Source organism: Mustela nivalis, assembly GCF_964662115.1.
Source record: "Mustela nivalis genome assembly, chromosome: 1".
Lineage (NCBI taxonomy): Eukaryota > Metazoa > Chordata > Mammalia > Carnivora > Mustelidae > Mustela > Mustela nivalis.
The window spans coordinates 116205048-116223868 of record NC_139020.1 but is presented as its reverse complement, the minus strand read 5'-3'; the positions used below and the strand labels follow the sequence as shown (position 1 = coordinate 116223868).

Genomic DNA, 18821 nt, shown 5'->3' with positions numbered 1-18821 from the left:
ACTGGGTATTAACCTACGAGTGAAAAAAAGGTAAGGAAAAAGTAACAGTTTTATTCTTTAATGTTTGCTATGTTCTTTAATGCCTCAGTTCTTGAGAAAGGCCAAAATCTCATCATATTGACATGAACACATTTAAAAAAATTGTCTCTCAAGTGTAGTATTTAATAAAACTAGGTACTGAAAAACTGTTCTGAAATTTTTCAAGTCAATGTTGTTTTCAAGTATATTAAAATGCTCAGAAGAAAAAATCCTCCATGGTTATAATTCTAATCAATTTATAAATATACTTTTTAAAAGAGAGTTCCAACAGAGGTGGAGAATGGATAAGCTCCTCAGACACAGGCACACAGTCTCTTTGAAGGAACAGAATGCCTTGTTACTACAACCTGGTTGATTTTTTTAACACTGATTTCAGGCACAATGGCTGAATCCACTTCTGGGTCATCGTCCTCCTCCTCCTCTTGAGTTTGTAAGAGTAGTGAATACTTCAGTTACTGACAGAAAGCAACACACAAACTCTGATAGAGACTTCACTTCTCACTATAAAGAAATCAAAATCACTGAGTTCTCACTGTTGTGTGTGTCTTGCTGCCCCCCTGCAAAGACAGGGGATTCGAACTGAACTTTAGGAGCGGGGACTGGATAAAAGATTAATCACCTAACAATTCCCGTGAAAGGTTTTTAGATGATATTGCTCGTGTCACGTGAACAGGTTGGTGAGAGGCCCATCGTGCTTCTTCAACACTTTGGTCTTGCTGCCGTTCTACGGTGCCTTCACAGGTACATTCGTGTTCAGCTAGATTCAGTCTGTGCGATCAGGAAGCAGGTCACTCAGTGCAATGACTCCATTCTGGGAGGGTTTAGGGTAAACAGAGAAGTTCATTTGGTCGAGTCTTAGATAGCGTGTGTCACTCTGCTGGTTGTGCTGTTGGGATTAGTTTCCAAAGGGGTTTATGATAAACCCAGCCGTCACCCTGAAACAAGCAAAAAGTGTATTAAAGAACGGTTCCTCTAATAGTTTCACAATCGGTGACCAAAACTAGAAGCAACACCTTCCCTGAGGTGGAATTCTATTCTCACATTTAAAAATAAGAATTTTTGTGACAGAGAAAAAAATCTGTGCTTAAGACATTACATGATGCCAATGGTTTAGCTAGGATTAGGGGAGAAGTTCTGGTGGGGGCCCCTAGTTGATGCTCAATGATCACTTTTTTTTTTTTTTTAAGATTTTATTTATTTATTTGACAGAGAGAGAACACAAGTAGGCAGAGAGGCAGGCAGAGAGAGAGGAGGAAGCAGGCTCTCTGCTGAGCAGAGAGCCCGATGCGGGACTCGATCCCAGGACCCTGAGATCATGACCTGAGCCGAATGCAGCGGCTTAACCCACTGAGCCACCCAGGCGCCCTCAATGATCACTTTATTTGCAGGATTCATTTGTAGCAATTCTGCCAGTTTGGCCAAGACGCTGCACACTGATGGGCACCAAGCAGGCAGAGCATAAAGAAATGGTCAAGGTACTAGCTGTTCTCTCTACCTCAACCAGCATCTCTAGTATCTGAGTACTGTGTCCTAGTTCTCTCCTGACTCTATTCCCATTAGTTTTCTCTGGCTCCTGTGAACAGAAAGATACCGCAAGGAGATAAAAGTTAACAGTCAGAGAATGAACTAGAACCAGGGGAATACCAAGTGAGGAAAAGAAACCCATGAAGCTATATACTGGGGGTGCAGGACTTGATAAAGATTACCTGAGTTCCGTGTTCACAGGACTAGGTGAAGTAACACATCCTTAATGCATACTTCCTTCAGTTTACTTGTATTAAAAATTTTCTTAAAAATTTAAATACATGTAGGGCACCTGGATGGCTCAGTGGATTAAGCCGCTGCCTTCGGCTCAGGTCATGATCTCAGAGTCCTGGGATCGAGTCTCGTGCATCAGGCTCTCTGCTCAGCAGGGAGCCTGCTTCCCTTCCTCTCTCTCTGCTTGCCTCTCTGCCTACTTGTGATCTCTGTCAAATAAATAAATAAAATCTTAAAAAAAAAATTTAAATACATGTATTTTATCTTGTTCCTAAAATGACTTGAGGCTGGCAATTACTTGGTTTCTAGTGACAAGGACTCATTCTCTCCTTGACTACATTTCAGTTGGACTACTTTGAGCTCTCTTCTCGACTAGGCCTCAACCATGGCCTACTGAGCTCAATTTTAGCAAAGAATTCTGATAAGCCAGTTAGCCAAGTATCCCCCCGACCCCAAATCCTTGATTTTGAAACTCTTGTTTTCCTACCCTTGATATGTAATCAAGTTCCTCTCTCCCCACCCCAATCCTTGATATCTAACCAAGATTCTCTTTTCTACTCACTCCCTCACATTTCCACTTATTCCTGTACTCAGCGCTGAGTTCAATTCCTCTTCTCTATTACAATAGTCCTGAATGAAAATTTTCTTGATGTTTTTAGTAAGTATCAAAATAATTCTTCTTTAATAATAGCAACCATTAGGGGCATTTGGGTGGCTCAGTAGGTCAAGTGTTCTGCCTTTGGCTCAGGTCATGAATGTCAGGCTCCCTACTGAGCGAGAGGAGTCTGCTTCTTCCTTTCCCTCTGCTGCTCCCCCTCATGCTCTCTTTCTCCCTTGCTCTCAAATAAGTAAGTCTTTAAAAAAAATAATAGCAACCATTAGATTGTTTATATTAAATCACCTGGTTGGTAATTCTCAACTCCTTTAGTACTGTTCTTTGAAAAAGATGTCAATTAATTACATCACAGAATGCCAGATTGGTATATCTCCAAGAATAAATGAGAAGTCTCAACTTTACATGTCATGTTATTAGCAAGAATTAGGGTGCTTATCTTTTAAAATTTCATTAGTTGTTATTTTTCTTTTTTTAAGATTTTATTTTTGAGGAATTTCTACACCCAACATAGGGTTCAAACTCACAACCCTGAGATCAAGAGCTGCATGCTCTACTGAGCTGGCCAGGCGCCACTATATCTTTTAGCCATTATAGCCCCCTGCTCTCGACTCCCAGAGTTCACTTTTAATGATTTACAGAAGTCCTCCTTTAGAAATTCTCCTCCTAGAATCTACTCCTGGTATATCTGCCTTTTTTTTTTTTTTTTAATTTTATTTATTTATTTGACAGACAGAGATCACAAGCAGGCAGAGAGATAGGCAGAGTGAGAGAGGAAGAAGCAGGCTCCCCGCGGAGCAGAGAGCCTGATGCGGGGCTCGATCCCAGGACCCTGGGATCATGACCTGAGCCGAAGGCAGAGGCTTTAACCCACTGAGCCACCCAGGCACCCCTATCTGCCTTCTTTGAAATGAAAAAAAAATCCAAAGCTACTGGACTATAACATTGAATAATAACAATAAAGTTTTATTTTTTCATATAAAAGACTAATGTGAAGTATTTTTCCCTTTATTATTCCTATCCATGAAAATGGCCAGTATTTTTTTTTTTTTTTATGATTTTATTTATATATTTGACAGAGAGAGACACAGCAAGAGAGGGAGCACAAGTAGGGGGAGGAGGAGAGGAAGAAGCAGGCTTCCCACTGAGCAAGGAGCCCAAGATGCGGGGCTCTATCCCAGGACCCGGAGATCATGACCTGAGCTGAAGGCAGACGTTTAACCGACTGAGTCACCCAGGTGCCCCGGACAGTATTCTTAATACTCAAAAATTAGAAAAATAAAGGTAATGAAGCCACTATAATAAACTATGGATTTTTAGGGTTAATAACTATGCAAAAATCAACATCAAATTACTTTTGGCAAAGTCCTCCTGATGGACCAATATTAAAATTCAGTGGACTTTAGACGTGTTTATTGACAAGAGAACATTTTTTTCCTCTCTTTTAAAAATATTTTACTTATTGGGACGCCTGGGTGGCTCAGTTGGTTAGGCAGCTGCCTTTGGCTCAGGTCATGATCCCAGCGTCCTGGGATCGAGTCCCACATCGGGCTCCTTGCTCAGCAGGGAGCCTGCTTCTCCCTCTGCCTCTGCCTGCCATTCTGTCTGCCTGTGCTCGCTCTCCCCCCCCCCCCCATAAATAAATAAAATCTTTAAAAAAAAATTTTTTACTTATCTATTTTAGAGAGAAAGGGAGAAAGAGAGAGCACTTGCAGTGGGGAGGGACAGAGGGACAAACAGACTCCCCGCTGAGCAGAGAGTCCAATGCGGGACTCAATCCCAGGAACCTGGGATCATGACCGGAGCTGAAGGCAGATGCTTAACTGACTGAGCCACCCAGGTACCCTTTTATTTTCTCCACCTAACGTGGAGCTCAAATTCACAACCCCGAGATCAAGGGTTGTATGTTCTTCTGACTGCGCCAGCCAGGCAGCCTGACAAGAAACTTTTTTTGGCGTCAGCTCTGGTCCACTATTCACCTTTCTCTGAGTTCTACCAGAAAGTAATAAACAAAACAAGACAAAACAAAACAAAAATCTTTAAATTTAGATAAGATTCCATAAATCATTTAGTCCAGCTGCAAAATCAGTGCATCAAAGTCTTCCATGTAAGCCATGGTCTCATATAGGACTAATGATGCATTACTATAAAATGTACTCCCTTATTATTGGATATTTTTGATTGTTGTATAATTCCTTCTTATTCTAAACTCAAAATTCCTGGTAGGGTAGGCCTAACTCAGAATTGCTATACAAACTGATAAAAAATTTCTACAAGATAAAGCATACACATATCTGAAGAAGATTACAACAAATGGCCCTAATTTCGGTTTTCTAGGCTAAACACCCCACTTTATTCTTTTTTCCTTAAATGTCAAGATTCCAGCCACTTCATTACCCTTTGTATAGCTCTTTAAGTTTCTCATGTCTCCCCTTAAAATGTGGTCTCTGGAAGTAAACAAAGAGTTTCAGTGTTTTTCAAAAGGTAATAAATTATAAATTGTATCCTCTATTACTGTGATTGAGATTATGTTATTAGCATTTTTGTTTCTGACCAATTTAATCCTGAAATCTACCTCATCTGAACTGCTGCTAAACTATTTTACCTTGGCAAACTGTGAAAAGCTCATGAAAAAGCTCCTCGTTAAGCTGGACTAGTTTCAGAAATAAAGATGTATAAGTGATAACAATTCAAGAAAGCCTAATAAGCTAAAGTCCTCACTAAGTAGATAATGAGTTTTAGTCTGAAGACACGTAGGACAAACCTCTTTAATAAAATACTTGGTTTTCCAGGGTGTGCCTGTTTCAGTTCGATGCCTTTCTTCAGTCCTCTGGCGTTCTTCCAAGGTACGTTTATGCTCCGTGGCTTTATCAATTTCAGATTCCCTCAGAGAGTCTGTCACATTTTTCCACAATCGCCTAAAATCAGAAAAGCCACAGATCTTACAAGCATTCTTTAAAAAAAAGATAATAGAACTGATACCCTTGGAATTAAAAGTAATTTAAAAAAACTTTGTCTCCTGATTCAGATATATAGTTTCATGTATATGAGTTACGAAACCATGGAATAATAGTATGGTGCTGATATTGATGTCCAAGATGCCGCTCCTTCTGCTTTTTCTTTTCAAATAAAAAATAGTTTGTATTATATAAAGTAATAGATTTTTATTTTTAAGACACTTAGGAATTAATAAGCAAAAAGATAAATAAATTTTTTAAAAGCTGAAAGTTTAGAGACTTCTACTTCTGGACATGATAAGAATGTGGGGACCAGATTTAATCCTCCTGCCTTTAATCAGCTAGGAAACCAGACAAAATATATTGAAACAATGGAGACTACAGATATTGAGCAAAAGGCAAGTACAGGACAGTGATTCCTGAGAGTAGGAAATAGATAAGGAGAGTCCTACGGGTGCTCCAACTCACTGGCTAGAGTTTATTGGCACAGCAGAAGAAGGAAAGCTCAACTAACTCCAAGCAAGAGAAAACTGCCCAGACAACTCTGGGAGAAAGAACAGTCTGTTCAACAAATGGCGCTGGGACAAACAGATATCTAAAAGCAAAAAGAGGACCTCAGACCCTCACCTCAAAAGGAAACTTTTACAAGAACACACAGGAGAAAATCTCTGAGGCCAGGTTAGGCGAAGATTTCCTAGATACAATACCAAAACCCTACTCCATAAAAGAAAACATCAACAATCTTATCTCAAAAAAATTAAAACCTTTTACTGAAAAAAACTCACTACAAAAATTTTAAAATAAGGAACAGACAAGGAGAAAATATTTTCAAAACACATATCCAATAAAGGATTTGTATTCAGAATTCAAAGAATTCCTGCAACCCAAGAGGACAATCACACATTTCACCAAACAAGATAAACAAATGTGTAATTAATTAGCACATGAAAATATGTTCAACATCATTAGTCATTTGGAATATGCAAATTAAAACCATAATAAGACTATTTCACACCACCTAAAAGGAGTAGATGGGTATAAGGTAGGCAATAACAAATGTTGATAAGGATGTATGTGGAGAACTGGCACACTTCTACATTGCTGGCAGGAGTGTAAAGTGGTGTAGCCACTTAGGAAAATAGTTCGGCAGTTTCCTGGAAAGTTAAATGTAAAACTTCCAGACAATCCAGCAATTAACATTTCAGATATTTACCCAGAGAAATGAAAACATAGCCACCCAAACAAGAATGTTCATAGTGGTATTAATCATCATAGTCCAAAACTGTCAATGTCCACCAGCTGGTGAAGGGATAGACAGACACAATGTGGTTCCATATGATGGAACACTATTCAGCAATATAAAAAATGAGCTACTGATACATGTTGTATCTTAGATGAACCTCAAAAACACTATGCTAAGTGAAAGAAGCCAGGCACAAGATATCACATATTATATATTCCATTTATCTGAAGTATCCAGAAAAAACACATTTACAGACAAAAGTAGGTTCCCTGAGAATGGGGATGGGAATGGAATGGACATTAGCTATAAATGGGAATAAGGGTCTTATGGGATGCTAAAGGTTGTGAAACTGATTTATGGTGATGACTGCATTGCTCAAGAAAGTTGCTAAAAATCACTTATATATAAACTTGAAACAGGTGAATTTTATAATATGTAAAATATATCTTGATAAAGTTTTTAAGTATTAAAGCAGAACTTTTAGTATTAAAAAAGCAGAGTTTTAGTATTAAAGCAGAATTCAAAGCAAGAACTATCACCAGGGGAGCGCCTGGGTGGCTCTGTCATTGGTATCTGCCTTTGGCTCGCGTCATGATCCCAGGGTCCTGGGTACGAGCCCCGCATCAGGCTTTCTGCTCCATGGGAGGTCCTCTCCCACTCCCCCTGCTTGTGCTCTCTGCCCTCTCCCACAGTGTCTCTGTCAAATAAGTAAATAAAATCTTAAAAAAAAAAAAAGAAAAAAAAGAAAAGAAAGCTATCGCCAGGGATAAAGAAGATCATTTCATAATGATCAGAGTTCAGTGCATTAAGGGGACATACAATCCCAAATGTGTTGTCCCTACCACAGAGCTTCAAATAACATAAAGACTTAGACAACTATGAAGAGAAATATGCAATTATAATTGGTAGTTTCAATAACTGACCTCAACTGATGAAACAAATACACAGAAAATTAGTAAAACAAAGAGTACTAGAAAAATACTATCAACCCAGTTGAGCTAATTGGTATTTACAGAGTACTGTCACCTAACATCAACTGAATACACACTCTTGTCAAGTGTCCACGAAATGTTTACCAAGACAGAATGTATTCAGGGTTATAAAACAAATCTCAATAAAATCTGAAGGACTAAAACCATACCAAGTATATCCTTGGCCAAAATTAAGTTAAACTAAAAATGAATAGTGGGACGATAGCTGGGAATTTTCCAAATATTTGGATATTAAATAATGTATTACTAAATAACTTCATGAGTCCCCCCCCCCCAAAAAAAAATCAAAGGAAAATCAGGAAACATATACCAAAAGTTTGAAATAGCTAAAGCAGGCTTAGAGAGAAATATATTAAATATTTATATTAGGAAAGAAGAAGAAATCGGTCTAATGAGGGGTCAAACTATGGCTGGCTACCCAAATTTTTATTGTAACACAGTGGTGTCTATCCTTTCAAGGTCTGTGGCTGCTTTCATGCTTCAGTGGCAGAGCTGAGTAGTTGTAGTAGAGACTATCTCACCCACTAGGCCTAAAATATTTACTCTCTGGGCTTTTATAGAAAAGTTCGCTGATCCCTGACCTAAGTTTCCCTTTTAAGAAACTAGAAAAAGGAAGAGCAAATGATGTACCAAGCATAAAAGAGGAAATAAAAAAAAGAGCAGAAATCAATGAATAACAAAATAGAAATATAGACAAAAAGCAATGAAATAAAAACTGGCTCTTTGAGTAAAATTAATAATTCTTTAATAAATAATCCTTAATAAAAATCTTTAAACCCATTGATAGGAAAAGAAAATATTACCAACATAAAGAATGAAAGCGGGACATCACTATAGAGATCCTACACACATTAAAGGAAAACTAAGGAATTATTATAAACTTTATGTCAATAAATTTGACAAACTAGATGTAGGTGAAATTAATCAATTCCTTAAAAGACATAAACTACCAACCTTCAATTAAGACAACCTCACTATCCCTCTAAAGATGATGAATTATATAGAAATAAAATAAAAACTCCCTCAAAGAAAACAACAGACCAATATCCCCCATGAATGTAGATATAAAAAATTCTTAATAAAATTTTAGCGAAGAGAATCCAACAGTATCTCTTTTTTTTTTTTTTTTAAAGATTTTGGTTTTTTAAAATTATTTATTTGACAGAGATCACAAGTAGGCAGAGAGGCAGGCAGGGAGAGAGGGGGGAAGTAGGCTCCCCGCTGAGCAGAAGGCCCGATGCGGGGCTCGATCCCAGAACCCTGGGATCATGACCTGAGCCGAAAGCAGAGGCTTTAACCCACTGAGCCACCCAGGTGCCCCTCCAACAGTATCTCTTAAACATTTGTCTGCTTTAGTAATAGCTGGATTCTTACAAATGTTTCTACATTCAACCTGTTCTATTATTTTAGTTTAATTAAAAAAAGAAAAATCTAGGGGTGCCTGGGGGCTCAGTGGGTTAAGTGGCTGACTCCTGGTTTCTGCTCAGGTCATGATCTCAGGGACCTGGGATCAACACCTGCATTAGGCTCTGTGTTTAGTGTGGAATATGTTTGAGATCCTCTCTCTCCCTTTGCTCCTCCCACCCCACCAAGTGTGTGTGTATGCATTCTCTCTAAAATAAATAACTTTAGGAAAAAAAAAGTACACAGATGAAGGAAATCCACAGAGAATAAATGGTAACATTGGTGGCACTCTCTAGAAAATAATAAATAAAAATAAGTCTTAAGAAAATCTGGCCTCACATAGATACAGAGTTGGAAAAGAGAATATTTTAACATACTTCTCAAGTAATTTAATTCTTTGGTATTGTATTAAATTCACCAGGTGGTAGTTTTTTATTCTTATTTATGTATTTATTTACATAATCTTAACCAGGGTCTGTGTTGCACAGAGACCGATATGGGCCTCAATCTCACAACCCTCAGGTAGTGACTTGAGCCAAAACCAAAAGTCCAACATTTAACCAACTGACACACCTGGTTACCACACCAGGTGGTAGTTTTTTAAAAGTTGCCTGCAGTGTGGAAAATGAAAGATGTCAATTAATTTCTTATATTGTGCTACAAGGAAACTCATTGGTCTAACTGGCATCATGACTGGATTTTTCTTTTTTTTTTTTAAATTTAAATTTTAGGTAGCTAACACACAATGCAATGTTGGTTTCTAAATCAGAATTCAGTGATTCATCACTTAAATACAATATCCAGTGCTCATCATAACAAGCGCCCTCCTTAATACCCATCACCCATCTAGCTCATCCCCCACCAACCTCCCTCCAACAACCCTCAATTTGTTCTTAGGAGTCTCTTATGGCATGTTTCGCTCATTCTTTTTTTTTTCCTTTTCCCCTCTCTCATATGTTCATCTGTTTTCTTTCTTAAATTCCACATACGAAATTTTCCAAATTCTGATTTTTGTCTTGAAGCTTAAATAGTTTTTCCAGTTTAACTGAGATACAAATGACATACAGGACTGTTACATAAGTTTAAGATGTACAGCATAGTAAATTGACTTATATACACTGTGAAATACTTACCACACTGAGTTTTGTTAACATTCATCATTGCATATAAATAAAAAAGTTTTTTTCCCTTGTGATTAGAGTTCTAGGATCTACTCTTTTAACAGCTTTCAAATATACCACATGGCGATGTTAACCATAGTCATCATATTGTACACGACATCCCCTAGTACTTGTTTACCTTACAAATGGAAGTCTGTACCTTTTGATCACCCTTATCCAATTCTTCCACTGCCCAACCCCCACCTCTGGTAACCTCAAATCTGATCTATTTTCCTTGAGGTTTTTATTTTGCCTAGATTACCTATAAGTAAGATCATACAGTATTTGTCTTTCTGTGACTTATTTCATTTAGCATAATATACTCAAGGTCCCTCCACATTGTCACAAATGGCAGGATTTCCTTCCTTTTTATGGTTGAATATAATTCCGCTGTGTATATATACTACAACTTCTTTTCAAGTTAAAAAAAACTTTTTTAAAAATAATCTCTACCCCCCAAATGGGGCTCAAACTTACAACCCCGAGATCAAGAGTTACATGCTCTTCCAACTCAGCCAGCCAGGCGCCATATATACTACATATTCTTATCCATTCATCTGTTGACAGATACAAGTTGTTTCTGTTTATTTATCTACCTATTTACTTTCCACTTTCTTTTTTAAAAAATTTTTTTCACTTTATTTCTTCATCACGATATTTCCCCCAACCCTCACCCACCTTCCCTCTTGGAACCATGAGTTTGTTTTTGTTTTTAAAGATTTTATTTATTTATTTGACAGACAGAGAGAGATCACAACTAGGCAGAGAGGCAGACGGGGGGGGGGGGGGGGAACAGGCTCCCCGCCGAGCAGAGAGCCTGATGTGGGGCTCAATCCTAGGACCCTGGGATCATAACCAGAGTTGAAGGCAGAGGCTTTAACTCACTGAGCCACTCAGGTGCCCCTCATTTTGTTTTCTATAGCTAAAGAGTCCATTTCATGGTTTGTCTCTATTTTTCTCTCTGCTCATGTGTTTCGTTTCTTAAATTCCACATATATGAGATTATCATATATTTGTCTTTCTCTGACCTATTTAGCTTATTATACTTTCCAGTTCTATATACAACATTGCAAATGGCAACATTTTCATCTTTTAATGGCTAAATAATATTCCTCTGTGTGTATGTGTGTGTACGTACTATACACACACAGTGGGTTAAAGCCTCTGCCTTCAGCTCAGGTCATGATCCCAGGGTCCCGGGATTGAGGTCCCCATCAGGCTCTCTGCTCAGTGGGCAGCCTGCTTACCCCTCTCTGTCTCTGCCTGCCTCTCCGCCTACTTGTGATCTCTCTCTCTTTGTCAAATAAATAAATAAAATCTTAGGGGTGCCTGGGTGGCTCAGTGGTTAAATCCTCTGCCTTCAGCTCAGGTCATGATCTCAGGGTCCTGGGATCAAGCCCCGCATCGGGCTCTCTGCTCGGCAGGAAGCCTGCTTCCTCCTCTCTCTCTGCCTGCCTCTCTGCCTACTTGTGATCTCTGCCTGTCAAATAAATAAATAAAATCTTTAATAAATAAATAAATAAATAAAATCAATCTTAAAAAAAAAAATATATATATATATATATAGAGAGAGAGAGAGAGAGAGAGAGAGACAGAAATAATGCTCCTCTAAATATACAGGAGCATATATCCCTTCGAATTAGTGTTTTTGTACTTTGGGATAAATACCCAGTAGTGTGAATGCTGGATCATAGGATAGTTCTATTTTTAATTTTTTGAAGAACCTCCATACTATTTTCCACAGTGGCTGCATCAGTTTGCATTTCCACCAACACTGTAAGAGGGTGTCTTTTTCTCTACATCCTTGCCAACACCTGTTGTTGTATCAGTTCTTTATATACTTTGGATACTAACCCTTTATCAGAAATGTCATTTGCAAATATCTTCTTCCATTCTGTAGCGTACCTTTTAGTTTTGTTGTGCAGAAACTTTTTTTATTTTGATGTAGTCCCAATAGTCTACTTTGCTTTTATTTCTCTTACTCAGGAGACACATCTAGAAAAATGTTGCTACAGCTGATGTCAGAGAAATTATTGCCTGTGTTCTCTCTATTCTAGGATTTTTATAGTTTCAGGTTTCACATTTAGGTCTTTAAGCCATATGTTGTTTCCATTTAAATTTTACAATTAGCAAGACATACTGTCCATTGTTTTTCTTGAAATGTCATGTTCATGTCATTAATTTGTGAGAAAAATGTCTGCCCAACATTGAATTAGAATAGTCATAGTGTGCCAATCATTCTTTTCTTTTTTAATTAAAAAAATTCTTTTTAAAAGATTTTATTTATTTATCTGAGAGAGTGAGAGAACACAAGCAGGGGAAGCACCAGAAGCAGAGGCAGGCTCCCTACTGAGCAGGGAGCCCACTTCTCCCTCTGCCTGCTGCTCTCCGTGCTTGTGCTCTCACTGTCTGTCAAATAAATAAAATCTTAAAAAAAAAAAAAAAAAAGAAGTGTTGTTTCATGAAAGCAGCAGTTAATTCAGCTTCTAACTCAAACAACTGCACAAGTGCTTTTCCTCCAGATAACCACCATACTTCTCATTATCTACCACCAGCACTTTATGCATACTACGAATCTGTCAGGTAGACTATTAAAAGATGAGTACTCAATTGTACTGACATAATAAAATTAACAATCTGTACTTTAAAAAAAAACAAACATTTTATTTTTATTGAGAGAAAAAGAGAGAGAGCATGTGCAGAGGGAGGAGGAGAGAGAATCTCAAGCAGACATGCCAAATACAGAGCCCAGTGCTGGGCTCAGTCTCTCATGATCCTGAGATCATGACCTAAGCCAAAACCAAGAGTCAGAGGCTCAAGTGTGCCACCCAGGTGCCCTGGAACTTTTTAAAGGATATTAAAACAAAACAAAACAAAACAACAAAAAACCTGGCATCTTAAAAAAATGCAAGTACGTGGGCAGTGAAGAATACAATGACTTCGTGTACAGTTGTGTGCCACTGCCATGATTAGTGTGAAGACTGGCAGTGCCACCCATCACCGCTTATGTACCACCAACCCAAGTGCCACAGAGTGAAAGAGCAAATAACATCTTAGCATTATTATGAAAATAAAATTCAACCTGAAAACCTCCTGAAACTTAAGGACAGCTGGGGGTCCACAGACTAAACCTGAATGAAGAACCTCTCCTTTTGAATCACTGTATTGTAAACCTAAAACTAGTTTCACATTCTGTTAACTATGCTGGAATTAAAATAAAATAAAAAGAATCTCTCCTTTAGGATAAATCCCTAGAAGAAAACGTTTCCCTCATCATTACTGTTTTGTTTCATGATACAATCTGAGTCTTTGGTTAATTATAAATGGTTAGATTTAATTATATAATTATATAATTATAAATGGCTTAGTTCTATTTATACAATCTTAAGATGTTTAATGCTTCCATTTATTCCATTTTTCTTTTTTTAAATTGATACAGCAATCCTTCCACAAGATATAAAATTTCAACAGTTCAAAGGGGATTCTGTGGGGCACCTGGGTGGTTTAGTCGTGAAGCGTTTGCCTTTAGCTCAGGTCACGATCTCAGAGTCCTGGGATCAAGTCCCAGATCAGGCTCCCTGCTCAGAGAGAAGTCTGCTTCTCCCTTTCTCTCTCTCTGCCCCTCCTCCCCCACCACTGATTCTCTCTCTTTCTCAAATAAATAAATAAATAAATAAATAAATAAAATCTTTAAAAAAATGAGGTGGGGAGGTTTCTATAAAAGGAAGTCTCTTTCCTATCCTAGATCCCAGTACTTCTCTCTAGAAGCAACCACTATGAACACATCTAGGAAACTTCATTTATTGCCAAAATACCCTCTAGGGAGGTTGTACCAACAGTATGAAAATAACTATTTGCTCACGTTTTGTCAAAGGAGGTATTATTTTAGGGATGCCTGGGTGGCTCAGTGGGTGAAGCGTAAGCCTTCAGCTCAGGTCATGATCCTGTCCTGCATTGGGCTCCCTGCTCAGTGGGGGAGCCTGCTTCTCCCTCTCCCTCTGACTCTTACCCCTCTACTTGTGTGCTCACTCTCTCTCTCTCAAATAAATAAAATCTTAAAAAAAAGAAAAAGAAATATTATTTTAAAAACTAATTTATCTTATTGTTTAATTTCTATTTCTTTGAATTCTAAATACACTGAGTAATTTTTCATTCTTAGTGGGCCTTTTCCTCTACTTTTGAACTGCCTCTTTATGTTCTTTACTCCCATTTGGGGCATCTGTCTTTTGTGAATAATTTGTTAAGAGTTTTTCTGATAAAGATAGTAATCCTTTGACTGTGAACTGGTGAAGTGACTTGCCTAAGGCTGCAAACTATGAAAAGACTTAGAGCGTTAGACTCTTTCCGGGATGGATGTGGGGATGACATACCTGGACTCAAATGGATCTTGCTTCTCCAGAGGTCTTACTCTCTTCTTTGTTACTGCCAATTTAGTCAAGTCCACATACTTGGTCTCTCCATTGCTGTAAGTGAACTCAAGAACACTATTCCATTCACCTTGCACTCTGCATACCACAGTATTGGTGATGTTGTGCTTTACTTCACCTGTAACCCTAGAAGCAGGTAAGAAATAAAAATGTGCTCTAATAAGTGAAACTAGGCTTGTTTCTTAGTATTCTGAAACCTAAAGACATACTTTCTGAATTCTGTTTAATTTGGTTAAATAGCTCACTTCAGTTTGTCAGTGCCAAGCCAGAATGTAAATCCCATGACAGCTTACTAGATAATTTTTTCAAATAATGTCAACTTTAATCTTTTAGAAAGAGTACTGGGACTCAAACCAGAGACTAAGTTACCATAAATGGTCACAAAGTGTGATCTTTAAATGCTTGCTACAAATAAAACTATAATACTAAAACTAAATAGAAATATAAAAAAATATTAACATTTCCTTTTTATTACAGTTTTTAAATGTTACAATATTACAATTTAACTTTTTAAAAAAACTAGCCCTACTCATTTAAAAGTTTCGAGTCCCTACATTTGAAGTTCTGGTATAAGCATAATTTTATTTATTTTTTATTATTTTTTAAAGATTTTATTTATTTATTTGTCAGAGAGAGAGTGAGCGAGAGTGAGCACAGGCAGACAGAGCGGCAGGCAGAATCAGAGGGAGAAGCAGGCTCCCTGCGGAGCAAGGAGTCTGACGTGGGACTCAATCCCATGACGCTGGGATGATGACCTGAGCTGAAGGCAGCTGCTTAACCAACTAAGCCACCCACGCGTCCCATAAGCGTAATTTTAAATATAGACACCAGATAAACCAGTAAGAGGCAGAAAAATTGAAAAAAAAAAAATAAAAATTTTAATATTCTCTTGCCAAAAGAGAAAAATTAAAAGAGTATGGGCATAAAAAATTATCATCATCAACAGAGAACTCCAAGAGAACTCAAACACTATTATTGTTGAAAGTTTAATGAAGAGTAAGTTATCCAGCTAGGTTATCAACAGACAGGATGTGGCTCAGATGAAGATCAGAATAAACAGGTCTAATTATTTTTATTAATTTTTTTTAGAGATCTTATTTACTTGTCAGAGAGAGAGCAAGAACTGGGAGCGGCAGGCAGAAGGAGAAGCAGGCTCCCTGCTGAACAAGGAGCCTTGGGACTCGACCCCAGGACCCTGGGATCACGACTTGAGTTGAAGGCAGACACTTAACTGACTGAGCCATCCAGGAGCCCCTGGTTGAATTATTTTTAATGAAGCATTTTGTGTTCACTGTAGGACACAAGTAACAACAGGGTCAGATAAGACAGAGGTTCAGAACTTAGAGAATAGTGGGCAAATGTTAGGGTCTAATCAGTGCGTGACTGTGGTTTATCTGGATTCAAAAGGCAGTCCACAAGACCAAAGCCCAGTGGTTCAGGCTACAGGAAGCAGTATTTGTCAGGAATAAGTCAAGGTACTAGGAACCAGAAGGACACAGCGAAACATAAGGAGCCCATCCATGGTTTTCAATCCGGAGAAGTTAATTAAAGGTCTGCAAACTCAGAACTCAAAGCAGAGATATAGGGACCAATAAGCAAATGATCTATGAACCAGATTTTGGAGATCGAGGTAGGAGGGATTTGGAATCCAAGAGCAAACCAAACGTCCAAAATCAAAAGCTATGCATAATGACAGCTCACTGGACACAAAGAAGACCATGGCTACAAGTCTGCTTGATTACAGCACAGATGGGAACTTGGTTATACTTCAAAGCATATGAACTTAAATAAGTCCACGTGGAGGGTTTCTTGCCTGTTTCTTGTGACATCCGTGTTTCCTCTCTGACCCCACTTGCCAACATTGTTCCCTTCTTTGAAAATCTGTTTCTAACCAAACAGGATATGAGGAGATGGCACTGAGTACTTTATCCGTTCCCTTCTCCATCCACACATACACAGAACCAAATTCTGAGAATTAAGGGACCATCAAATATTCCTCACTTGATCTTTTACTGCCACAGCACAATCTCTCAAGTCATCATCTCCCGCACACGCCTTCCCACTGGAAAACAGCACACACTTGGTCCCCATGCCAAGTTACGTGGGGTCTGTGCTGCTTGGTGCAGCTACACGGCAAGAGCAGCACGAAGAGGGCTAAGGCGGGGAACAAGAATCACACATACTAGAGGGATGGGGAACATGCAAAAGCAACACAAGGACGAAGGGCCTCACCTCATTCTGCTTATAGTAATTGTTCCTAACAGCCTAATGCAGGGCTGGCAAACTTCTTCTGTAAAGGACTGGGAATTAAATACCAGGATTTGCAGGCCAAACTGTCTCACAACTACTTAACTCGGTCACTGTAACATGAAAGCAATTATAGCCAGTAAATAAATGAATATCTAAACGTATAAAACACATAGATCTAGGGGCAGCTGGGTGGCTCCGTCAGTTAAGCATCTGACTGCTGATCTCAACTCAGGTCTTGATCTCAAAGTCACGAGTTCTAGCCCTATGTTGGGTAAAAAAAAAAAGAGAAAGGGCATGTAGCTCTAGACCTTGGTACCAACCAATAACACAGACTATGTGGCCCATAAGATACTAAGAGCTGAATCTTAAGCTATCATCCTACTCATCTCTAAACTGGGAATAATTTGGTAATTGATAAGGCATTATTCTCTCACTTTCTATAAATATGACAACAAGTTAGCCTTTTAGATGGTCTAGACTCTGTCTCTACAGCTATTTGGAATACCAGAAAATCACTGAATATATTAACTTGGCTTCATATATAAAGTTTTCCTTGACTGCGGTGCCTGGCTAGCTCAGCTGGGGGAGCATGCAACTCTTGATCTCAGGATTGTGAGTTCGAGCCCCATATCAGGTGAAGAGATTACTTAAAAAAAAAAAAAAAAAAAGTTTTTACTGATTGAAAGTTAAGATTTTTAACTTTGGGTTTTATTGATATATATATATGTATATATATATGTATAAAATACCCACATGAAGGATAATTACATTTTATGCAGAACTACTGAAGGAGACATTGCCTATTTGTGTTTCTAAATGTCACTTATATAAGGATAGCTGCAACAAATCCCTTTAAATTTTAATACCAGGAAAACAGTTTGTCTCTCTTGAAAATGTGATAGGCTTCCTTTATCAAACAATGAGAGGTATGTTGAGCATCAAGTTTCCTTTTTTACTTTAACATGAGTCAGAATTAAATTTTCTTTTCATGTATAATAATTACCTAATCCCTCCTCCATTGCTATGATTATTATAATAATAGACCTTTTAAATATATGACATTTTTCCAAAAAGCCTTACAAACAGTTTCCAAAGATAGGGTGCTGGGTTCTAACACTACACTGAAAGTTTCTTGAAGGCAGAGGTAGCCTTTCTATACTGTACCTCCAGTAAGCAGGAAAGTGTGTCACTTGACAGACAGTTCACATAATCTTAGTATCATTCCACTAGACAGACAGATGATAGAGTGCTATTTATCTGTACTGCTAATTCCGACCTCACTTTAGGATGACTTTATAAAATCATCATCATCCTGAAGTGAGTGTGGAAAATGGGATCAGGAGATAGACACGGACAAGAGGAATAGTTAAGTAGGCTCACTTGGCTGCATTGGACAGAGTTGTGGAAAATGAGGGAGTAAGGGAAGACAAGTGGAAGATAATATATTTATATCAAATGCAGACAGCAGATAATGTGTCTGCTCTGATTATAGATAGCAGTAAAAAACTAGGCTGTCTGAGGAGAGAGGCACACCATTAATAAAGGCATAAAAGAAAACCTTCATTATAATATTCTTGTAAAATCAAAAAAGAAAAGATATCAAAAACAGAAAAGACAGTTTCTAATAGGAATTTTTTTTTTTAAAGATTTTATTTATTTATTTGACAGACAGAGATCACAAGTAGGCAGAGAGGCAGGCAGAGAGAGGGGGGGAGGCAGGGTCCCCGCTGAGCAGAGAGCCTGATGCAGGGCTCGATCCCAGGACCCCGGGACCATGACCTGAGCTGAAGGCAGAGGCTTTAACCCACTGAGCCACTCAGGTGCCCCTCTCATAGGAATCTTTTGAATGAGAAATTAGATGAAACCACTGGTCCTGGGAGAGATTAGAATGGAAAAAAATGAGGAAACTTTAGTCAGCTTAAAGTATCCATCAACAGTTATGGAAAGAATGTGTATGTGAATCCGAAGGAAAGAGACT

The 18821-nt window shown here is 38.2% G+C and overlaps 1 protein-coding gene across 2 annotated transcripts in view; it reads right to left on the bottom strand.

Moving 5' to 3' along the window:
- Positions 1-31: 31 nt before the first annotated feature.
- OSBPL11 (oxysterol binding protein like 11) overlaps positions 32-18821 on the bottom strand; it is a 98149-nt gene continuing 79359 nt past the window's right edge. For both annotated transcript variants that reach the window (XM_082699863.1, XM_082699864.1), the window contains 3 exons: positions 14537-14719; positions 5175-5328; positions 32-974 (listed from right to left, as the gene is read on the bottom strand). In XM_082699863.1, the coding sequence (XP_082555989.1) occupies positions 909-974; positions 5175-5328; positions 14537-14719 (403 nt within the window). In that variant the 3' untranslated portion in view covers positions 32-908. The remainder of the gene's footprint in view (positions 975-5174; positions 5329-14536; positions 14720-18821) is intronic.